The sequence below is a fragment of the Henckelia pumila genome, chromosome 2 (genome assembly GCF_033568475.1).
Source record: "Henckelia pumila isolate YLH828 chromosome 2, ASM3356847v2, whole genome shotgun sequence".
NCBI classification, from domain to species: domain Eukaryota; kingdom Viridiplantae; phylum Streptophyta; class Magnoliopsida; order Lamiales; family Gesneriaceae; genus Henckelia; species Henckelia pumila.
Window position 1 is genome coordinate 136,790,100 of NC_133121.1, and position 10,318 is coordinate 136,800,417.

Consider the following 10,318-nt stretch of genomic DNA (forward strand, 5'->3'; position numbering starts at 1 on the left):
TCGTATATAATTAAAAAAAATGATAGATAAAAGAAGTTTTATATGTTTCATGCGTAGGTTTATTATTGGTTGAATGGTTAATATTTATCTTATTATACACATCAAATATACAAGTCCTCTTCTAGGTTTTTCGAATGGTTAACTGGTGATATACCAGTGTGGTTGTCAAACTTTGTAACAATGACTTGATTTCCTCATCTTAATGAAGGTGTTTTTACTGCAATAAAAAAATTAACATCAAATTACAGAGTTGAGCTTGAAAGTAAACGAAATCTTAATCAATTCAATCTCATAACTAAGATAGTGTTTACAATCTCTAAATAAAGTGTGTATGAATTTTTTCTTCACGAATTTGAGTTGTAAACACTACCTAAAATCGAGCAATTATTTTCAAATGTTAGAATACATCAAGGTTATGTTCGTTTTCATTCATACGAAAATAAAAACGATTTATCCACAGACCAAATGAGGCGGGATTTTGATTCTTTCAAGAGTGGTTGATATTCATCATACTTTGTTTTTAAATGATTAATGTAAAATTATATTTCCTCCTTTCATCAAATTCCTGGCGCACGTATGCACTTAATTCTGCAATGAAGTTCATCTGTTGAAACGGCTACAACATATCAGCGTCCATACGCTCCGCGATTCTGTGTGCCTCTTCCTCAGTTGCTGGAACCACCTTTCGAACCCTATGACCATTGTTCATCATCGCCTTTGCCTCTGGACGAACGGTGAACGTGAAGTAAAACCTATTCGACACCTATATGATCAAAAGTACAAATCATATCATTTTTTAGATATTATTAGAGTCAAAAATCGCGAATGGTACCATCCCCTCTTTTTTGTACATCTAAGCCAGTATGGGAGTACAGGAGCGGACCTCATATATGCATGCACAAACTGTTCTTAAATGAAATCAAACCTTGGAAAATATTTGTTTTCCACTTATTGTAGAAGGCATACCTCACTAGACCTTAATTCAGGCCTTGTAACATGAGCAACAACTTCTACGTGGATTAGGGGCTGATCCGAATCCTGGAATTCTGTGTACAATACACATGACTTAAAACGTAAGAAGTCCCCGACGTCTACCTGCGGCGTTCAGCAAAATGATAATTGATCAGGCACTGAACAACTAATGTAGTCGCATTTGAGACGATAAATTACTTTTCTTCAAATAGTTTACTAAATTTTATGATCTGTAAAGCATAAAATAGATCTAACTATATACTCGTACCGGTTTCAAAAAATCAACATGATCAACTTCCATAAAGGATGGCATCACTCCAGCAAACACATAGGATGTTGAAAAAGCTAATTCGAATGCTCGGAGCATCAGAAACCCTCCAAAGATCCGACCATGAATGTTTCTTTGCTGTGGCTGGCAAATTAAAGAGTTCTCGAGGCGAGTGTCTCTGAGAAGAATACAGTCTCTATCTGCCAAGGCTGGCATGTCACAGAAGATGCGTCCCTCAGCTAGTAATGCTTTGAATTTATTCTCCTCTCCATTTTCAATAACTTTATTATCACCATTCAACTTATTTTTTCTCAGTTTGCTTCTTACTTCTGCGGCCTCATAGAGCAACTTCTCTTGCTCTGTTTCTGGAGTTAGTCGATTCACAGGAGCAGCTTTGCCCGTCTTGTAATCACGAGCCACGAAAATGAAATTCGCGGTCAAGGCAACTGAATCTGTATCTTCAGCTATCACAGTGAAAGATAACTTATTTTAGTTAAAGATGTGCATCAGGCTATCTTAATTAATTTGACTTGGGCAGAACTTCGAGATTTTAGTTTTATCCTCCCTTTTGGGTTGGACTAGACATCTGACATTCTGTGAGATCGAGTATTGGTCACCATATCACTAAAAAAATTTAGAATCAGGGCCAAAACGACCTATTTTAATTATCGTGCCACATAGATGGCCACATAAACTTGAATTTGATATCAATTTCAAGACCAAACATGTCATAATACCAAAAAGCTACACTTAGGTGTTAGTGATGCGACGAATCTTTTCCATAGGAAAGCAGCCCAAGCACAATATTTTGATAGTCGACTAACATACACAACCACACGAAAAACAGGACAGTGATTACTGCTCCACACGTCCCAAGTAAGGCAGACATAAGGATAATAAAATCAAGGGAATAATTTCGAGACAAAACGGGCATTGGCTAGAAAGGAAAGTACCAGGAGCTGGCTGAGTCACATCGAGCTGAATCTCAATTGAAGACCGGCCAACCCAAATTACAGCACCAGATATATTCAGATCAACGTCAACAAAAATGGGCTTCTTTAGTACCATTTTATCGACAGAAGCAGTCACCAGATAGAGCGGTCTAGTGGTGCTATCATCATCTGAACAGTGCTATATCATACAAGGAAGAAATGAAAGATTTCAAGACAAAACAAAGACCATTTTACAAACAAGGTTATTCCTATAATGATTTGTATATTTTAATAAAATACATCAAACCATAATGGTATAAAACTTGCAATCTGAGAAACAAGCCCGAAACAAATCGAAATTCACCAGTGATACAAAATGTATACACCATCCAGATGCAAGGCTGAGTGCAAACATTGAAATAACGTGTAATAAGCATACTGGGAACAAAAACTATCTTGAAAGCATTTTACCTTAACAGATATGGTTCCTGCAAGAGCATCGAGATCTTCGAGCAATTTTCCAATTCTGACCTCATTCCAAGGATCCCTGTATTGTTCTCTCAGCGTATAATCACTGGAGAAATTGTACAGAATAGTCATTCTGCTCTGTGATGGCTTTTTCGTCAGCAATTCGCTCTGTGGGGGTGCATCAAGCGGGGGATCGAGAAGCCTTTCAAAGATCTTGGACCTTGTTTCCCAAAGGGTACTCGTAACAGGTGAGTGGTACATTCCTGGCCACAAACTAAGGGGCTTCCTTGTTGAAGAATTGGATTCACTTTTCTTGGGAGAGTACTCAAATGGTGAGGTAAAATTGGAAAAGATTGGAATGGGAGTTGGGGAAGTGGGATTGGACTCCATTGAACTGAAATTAGAACTGGGGATATCACGTGAACAAAGAAATGGATGAGGATTCTTGAATATTGATTCTTGATGAAATTTCAGTATAAAGTGAGGATCTTTGCTGAAACTAATCTAATGGGTTGTAAGAATCCAGAGGAGAACAGCAGAAACAGAGGGAAATTGGAAGCAGAAGAGGGAGAGCGACGGGGGTTTCACCCGAATGAAGTAAGAGCCTCTTTGGAGAAAACTAGGTAAGCAGTATTATTGCATGATCAGCCGAGAAGTCCTACTTTGTTTATTTGCATAAAATAATGTTTAAGTACAACTAATATTTGTACAATGATATTTATAATAATTATATCGTGATATTTTATTATTATCTCGTGAGATTTTAATATGATATCGTGAAATTTTGATATGATATCGTGAGATTTGATAAATTAAAATTTTGTATTGAATTTTTTGTGATGTAAAAATTGTTGTACAAATTTGGTTGTACATATAGCATTGCTCATTTGCATATTACTCGAGAGTCGAATATGCAACATTCCCTCCCCAACTAGAAAATATGTGTTATCAATTTGATAGAAAATGATATAAATATATATATTTTTTTGTCACTTTTATGTTAATAAATATTAATTTAATATAACCAAATAAAACGTTTGTTTTGAAATAAGTTATTCTACTAAAAAGGAATTGGAATTTTAAAAACTTTGCATAGGTTGGACCAAAATTGTAATGTATCCCTTTTTCTTCTTGTTTATTGTTAGGACCTTTTTTAAGCTTTATCTAATTTTAGTTTCATTAGATAGATATTTGAAGTTTAAAAGTCATTACCTTATTTATGGACTTTTTGTAACAGCTCGTGGTCAAATTTAGATATGTAAATGTCATTTTTGCGGATCTTAAAATAAGATAATAAATCATTACATGTGTCATTACATGCGTCACGAATAGAACGTTAAAAGCATTGGGAGTCCACAATTCGTTACCTAAAACCAAATAAATTAAGGAAAGCATTGAAAAAGCAAAGTATGTAAAAATGAGAGCACCGAAAAAATAGTTCATTCCCTTGTTTATATACTTTTTATTTATATTATGGGTCATGGATTTTCAGTATTGGGTTCCCTTTTGGGCTTATTCTCTCTAACTTAATGCCAGTTTAATGGGTCCTTCGTTGGGTTAAACCTAATTTTTGGTTATTACCAATCAATTTATTGCATTTTCTTGTGATTGTGCAAAAAACATAGACACGTGATTCGAGTACAAAATTTATCTGCGACATTTTCGAATACCAAAAAAAAAGGATAATGTTGTGCGAACAAACCAGATGCCAACTAAGTTTCTTGAGATAAACGAGCTGTTTGAATAATACAGTCGAGCTAGAAAACAATAGACGTGCCGAATTAATAGAAAAAACTACAGAGGCTGGTGTCTAAATTCATTTACTATATATAACACCAGCAGTGCTTTTATTTAACTTAATATATATAGTATACAGGCCCAAGTACCAGCAGCAATTATAATAGATACTGCTGCTGATAATATTTCTAACTTAATAGCTCAAACTGATTAATCTTTCCCAACGACAGCATGCTAGCCCCGAATGGTTAGCCCGGGTGCAGTAGTCCCCATCACTCGTGCCGCGGGCTCAGTGACTTTAGTCGTCAACTTCCCATTAGCGACCACGGTTGCACGTTTCTCATAAGGCGAGTTATGCACACCAACGGCGGCCCTGCCTGATGGGTCAAGGTTTTTCGACCAAGATTCGTCCCACGCCACAGCCGTAGCAGTGCTGCACGCCACACTTGCACCACCTGGGACAGTGAGGCTGGCCGAGTTCTGCATTGGAAAATAATGGTGATTGTATAATGCTAGCCGCCCCCTTTTCTATGACAAGAAGTTAGCACAAATTCGCTTCATTCGTGCATCTGAAACAAACAAACTATACCTGTGGGAAGAATCTCTCGAATATCGTTCTGTAGAAGTAGGCCTCCTTAGTGGTTGGAGTGTTATGGGGAAAGATATGCGCAGCATTGAGCATCATCTTGTCATTGACCTGTTACGAGAACGTACCGATTCCATATATCAATTTGTATTGCAGAAATGCCGGATACAACGACGAGAAAAAAGAAGAAACAATCTTAAGTTTTCACTCTCAGAAAGCATGATGGGGATGTAGACAAAAGTTATAATACTAATTTAGTTCTTCTTCAATTATGTTTTAAAAGAAAAACTAGTCTTATCAAGGGATGAGAGAATATAAAAGCCGAGTTTCCGCATTTTAGTGATTGTTGGTACATACATGGTGTTCAGCATGAGCTTTGAGTCCATCAATCCAGCTATAGCCCACACCATCACTAAATTGTTCCTTCTGCCTATAAAGAATATGCTGCAAGAATCCAAACAAAAAATTCGTGAGCAGCCTCTTTCGAATCATGAATATTTAGCTACACGCAAGCACACGAGAGGATCGATTTTAAACACCTTAGGAAGATATGGGCGCTCCTCATCATCGAAGGCCTTCCTTAAAATCCACTTCTCAATACGTTTTTGCTCTGGTTTGATCTGAGAGTGTGAAAAATAATGGCAATTAGTTTGATATTATACAAAAGTTTATAAATGAAGAACTAAGAATATTGGCCTCACCATCTTCCACTCAGGGTCGATGCTCATCGCGACCTTAACAAATTCCTTATCTAAAAACGGAACTCGCGCCTCTAATCCCCAAGCAGAAGTTGCCTTATTCGCTCGCAAACAGTCATATTGGTGAAGGGCCTTAATCTGAATTTATAGAAAAAAACTTAAATAAATTTGACATCATCAAAGTTTCTTCAGTGTCTTGGGAGACGGTGGATTCCATATACCTTGCGGCAAGTTTCGCGATGGAATTCATCCTTGTTAGGCGCCTTATGGAAGTATAAATATCCACCGAAGATCTCGTCCGCGCCTTCACCTGATAAGACCATTTTCACTCCAAGTGATTTGATCTTACGCGACATAAGGAACATGGGAGTGCTTGCTCGAATCGTAGTTACATCATATGTCTCAATATGATAAATCACATCCTCAATCGCATCGATACCATCCTGTAACATAGCATAAAAGGTCAGTTGTCTCAAGAAGATGAACAATATCAAGACGAAAATCAAACGACATAATCGCACATAGGCTCCAAAACGCGAACCTGAACGGTGAAATAAAATTCGTGGTGAACGGTACCCAAATAATCAGCAACTTCTCTAGCAGCTTTCAGATCAGGCGACCCCTGAACAACACTAAAATCGTTTAGATTTCGACAACATCGAGGCTTGCTAAACTCTAAATATTCGAGATGACGGTGACGACCTCAAGGCCAACACAGAAAGAATGAAGCTGAACTCCCCAGTGCTTCGCAGCTTTCGTCCCCTCCAAGTGACGAGCAGTAACGGCAGCAACCAAGGATGAATCGAGTCCTCCCGATAAAAGAACTCCAAATGGAACATCAGTCATTAGCCTTTTAACAACAGCCTGAACGATTTTTCGACGAAAAACAATCAATCCAAAACATCTATTATCAATTCACTAAACCAGCCTTGCATAAATTCTCAAAAAAAATCTCACTTTTTCGAAAGCACGCCTCAGGACTAAAGGCTCATACGGAGTTGAAGGAATGGCCTCGGAGAACCATTGAGGATTGTACCATCTTCGAAGACCGCCCATCTTGCTCGAATACAAGTGCCCTGGAGGGAAAACTTCGAAATGCTCACATTCATCATTTAATCCTTTCAGCTCCGACGATATCCAAACCGAACCTACATCGATAAATCGAGCTTAGAATAGCCCAACAACATTGTTTATGGCATAAAAAATTTCATAGTCATAGATTACTGAGAAATTAAACACTACCATCGAGCCCCCAGCCGATGTACAAGGAAGTGATCCCAATGGCATCACGGGCTGCAAGAAAGCTGTTATCACGAGTATCCAGCAACACAAATGAGAACATTCCATCCAGCATATCCACGAAATTTTCGCCATGCTCTTCGTACTGATTTTTAAAAAAAAATAAAAAAAAAAAGATAACCCATTTCATTGTTTGGTGACTTTAATAGATTCAACATCAAGAAATAACAAACACAAATTTCTTGGCCTCCGGATGCTTTTTGTGTGATAAAAAAATGAAATACTCACTAGATGGGCAATAACATCGCAATCACTTCCAGTTCGAAACTTGTGATTAGGCAAGTTCTTGCGCAATTCCTCGTGGTTGTAGATTTCTCCATTCACCTAGATATAAGTTTTCAAATTTTTTTACCCAAAAAACAAAAAACCCACCAAAACTATTGCATATATAATCTTTTTCCAAGATTTCTTTTTTAAAAAAAAAAAAAGAAAAAAGAAAAAATTTACCGTGACTACGATCTTTTCATCTTCATTGAAGAGGGGTTGGTCGCCAGAAGCCGGATCCACAATTGCCAGCCTTTGGTGAGACAAATAGCAATCTCCATGCTGATAAAGTCCACTCCAATCAGGTCCCCTGTGCTTCAATCTAGCCAACAACAAGATATCAGCTACTGCTCAATTTATGCACCCACAGGACAAACAAACAAAATGTCTCCTACTTCATTCCAGTTTACATCTTTATGTTTATCTTGAAAATATTCCAGTCCAATTATAACCATCACATCTCTTGTCGATAAATACATACACGTACATAGAGATGGACCCAAGATTTGGTGCCCAATAGGGATGGACTTTCACCAAGACCTGACTTTTCAACTTGAGTACAAGGAGTGACGTTTCATGCATGAAATAAACTCGGACTGAAACAAGTTAGTCCACAGTCCATCCAAATTCCATATTTATTTTCACTCGAGCGAGTTGCAAAGATCGAAACTTTTCACGTTCCCAGATCCATATATCCATCACCCAGTCCAGGAAAAAGGAGAATGCATACAAAAATCAAGTAAACGAAGCAAAAAAATCAGAGGAAATAACCTGCGTGAAAGCTCGAGGACCCGAACCCTCTTGGCTTGACAGTCATCGGAACAACCCAAAACTGCTAGTATCCCACACATCACTACTTACCGGCTGAAAAATTCAAAATAGAATGAATATCTTCCTTACCCAAGAAAAGAACAAAAAAAAACAAGAGTGCATGCAAATTCCAAGAATGGAACAGTTACAGAACAAAGAGAAACATAAAAGTCGTGATCTAATATGCGAGAGACGTACGCATAAAAGAGAACAAAAAGCTCTGAATCAGTCTCTGGTCTTGTTTTAGTGCTGGCTTGTGTTGAATGCGCCGCTTGAAATGGCTTATTTATAGCCAAGAATAAAGAGGGAGCCCAGAAAATGACCTCCCATGCGGCGACACTTCCTCGCCAATTTTGCCAATCTAATATTATCTCAAATAATGCATTTCAAGTTCTCATTTATTAGTTATTATATTATATACTATAGTGACATAATGACATTGTCATGGGACATTTTCACGTGTGGCACCCAACTTGCGATAAGTTTTTTCCTTTTTTTTTTTTTTGAACGAAGTTTTTTCCTCTTTTTAAATAAAGAAAATTGTGATTGTTTCATTTAAATTAAAATTGTCACCATTATTTATGGTCACATGCCATCCTTTGAGGAGTGGATGAGGTTCCTAAATGGCTAAATCCTAACTCATTATTGTAACATTTTTTAAAATATCCAATTGTTTTGGATGATATTATTATTATTATTATTATTATTATTATTATTATTATTATTATTATTATTATTATTATTATCGTCGATGAAATTATTCCCTTTTTCTATCTCGAAAATTGATGTAGTTGAGTTTTATAGAGTGCCCCGTCTCTTTATGTCACCTTTTTTATTTCATCATTTGCATTCCATTTTTTTTTACTCGATCGGATGACTCCTTGGGAATCTTGGATAGATTCACTTGGCACAAAATAATGTACTATACCTTTTGTTTTCGGATATCAATATGGACTTAATAAAATCTTTTGAATTTTATTTTTTTTTTATTTTTTTTATGACGTAAGAACTCGCGGCCGTTACTTTTCGATGCGTATTGGATAAACCCCCACACTAACGCAATATCCTGCAAACTACGTTAATTTTTTTTTTTTTTTGAATTTTAGATATACGTTCAGCACGACAAAATTGAATGTTTATAGTGTTGGAAAACTTTTTAAAAATGGTTGAGTTCTTGCTATCTCGAAATAATTTGGTCAAACGTAAACTCCACGCAAGTTTGAGTTAATAGAGTTACATAATATCACGATAACATCTAATTAACCTTAAAATTTATACAATCGTACTTACGCGTGAAAAATCCTACACAATCTTTCATGTTTAGCGCACCGACGTTCAATTTTAGTATGAAAGTGAACCATCTAAGAAATGGACACTTGAGTGCTATGGAATTTCCTTACCACAAGGAATATATATACCATCTCTTCTTGTTTTTAGATGCGGGTTGAAATTTGGACAATCCACATCATTTATGCGTTTACGAGATAATCTTCTGCAAAATTCAAGCGTTTATATATATATATATAATGTAAAGTCTTGTCGTTGGTTTTTTAGATTTCGTAAACACTGTTTTTGTATACAACATTATGATCAAATTAGCCGATAATTCGACACCTGTTTAAATTCGTGCAAATTACTTTTAAATCAATAGATACTTTCGAAACTGTCAAACAATTTGAAAGAGTGAGATGGATAGGCCAATCCTGATCCCAATTTTATTAAACTGTATAGTGTGTGTTGTCTATTAATCAGAACTAGATTCCATATGGAATACGAAATTTGTATGTTCTCCAACGTCCGATTTTTATTTTTATTTTTTCATATGGGGCCTACTAAAAGAATAAATCTTATTTATATATCCACTCGGATAGTCGGATGTACTCTCAAAGACAATGTCTTAGAGTAGAACCACATTAATATATTTGGTTTATCCTATATCGAAAGTATTTCTCTTTATATTTCAATAACATTATATTACTTGAGTCTTCATATTTTTACGAAAGTTAACATATTTATTGGTGATCTAAAGGCTAGTATTTGACCACATCGTAAAAGTAAAAAATACTTCATGTTATCATGTATAATATAGAATAATCTTATTTAATATATAATTCCATTTCAAATGAAAAAAATTATTACTGTGTCATTTTTTTAGGGAGATAAAAGTCCATGTTTATAACGTATCCAGACATTCTGAAAAATATTTAGGAGAAATAAATTAGTGTCTAGTGAATATGATGTTTGCTTCAATATGTTTTTTTTATAAATTTTTTTTCCTATGGTA

General features: G+C 36.0%; 2 protein-coding genes across 2 annotated transcripts; both read right to left on the reverse strand.

The window, feature by feature from the left end:
- Nucleotides 1-339: 339 nt before the first annotated feature.
- Nucleotides 340-3,312, reverse strand: LOC140883004 (acyl-coenzyme A thioesterase 2, chloroplastic). Its single transcript, XM_073289292.1, has 5 exons — nt 2,644-3,312; nt 2,194-2,371; nt 1,241-1,704; nt 967-1,095; nt 340-763 (listed from the first exon to the last, which is right to left on the reverse strand). The coding sequence occupies exons 1-5, from the start codon at nt 3,028-3,030 to the stop codon at nt 617-619; spliced, it is 1,305 nt and encodes a 434-aa protein (XP_073145393.1). The 5' UTR covers nt 3,031-3,312; the 3' UTR covers nt 340-616.
- A 1,034-nt stretch (nt 3,313-4,346) lies between these two features.
- On the reverse strand, nt 4,347-8,378 carry LOC140880614 (asparagine synthetase [glutamine-hydrolyzing]). Its single transcript, XM_073285203.1, has 14 exons — nt 8,233-8,378; nt 7,996-8,088; nt 7,408-7,546; nt 7,189-7,284; nt 6,904-7,045; nt 6,619-6,809; nt 6,364-6,525; nt 6,203-6,283; nt 5,883-6,104; nt 5,665-5,799; nt 5,503-5,583; nt 5,321-5,407; nt 4,967-5,074; nt 4,347-4,857 (listed from the first exon to the last, which is right to left on the reverse strand). The coding sequence occupies exons 2-14, from the start codon at nt 8,073-8,075 to the stop codon at nt 4,612-4,614; spliced, it is 1,770 nt and encodes a 589-aa protein (XP_073141304.1). The 5' UTR covers nt 8,076-8,088; nt 8,233-8,378; the 3' UTR covers nt 4,347-4,611.
- Nucleotides 8,379-10,318: the final 1,940 nt, after the last annotated feature.

Coding starts and splice junctions, on each gene's coding strand:
- LOC140883004 (XM_073289292.1), bottom strand. CDS start 3,030: ATGGAGTCCAATCCCACTTCCCCAACTCCCATTCCAATCTTTTCCAAT. Junction 1,096..1,240: donor ATGTTGATTTTTTGAAACCG/GTACGAGTATAT, acceptor TGAACGCCGCAG/GTAGACGTCGGGGACTTCTT. Junction 764..966: donor CTGAATTAAGGTCTAGTGAG/GTATGCCTTCTA, acceptor TTGATCATATAG/GTGTCGAATAGGTTTTACTT.
- LOC140880614 (XM_073285203.1), bottom strand. CDS start 8,075: ATGTGTGGGATACTAGCAGTTTTGGGTTGTTCCGATGACTGTCAAGCC. Junction 7,046..7,188: donor GCGATGTTATTGCCCATCTA/GTGAGTATTTCA, acceptor TTTAAAAATCAG/TACGAAGAGCATGGCGAAAA. Junction 5,408..5,502: donor AGCGCCCATATCTTCCTAAG/GTGTTTAAAATC, acceptor GGATTCTTGCAG/CATATTCTTTATAGGCAGAA.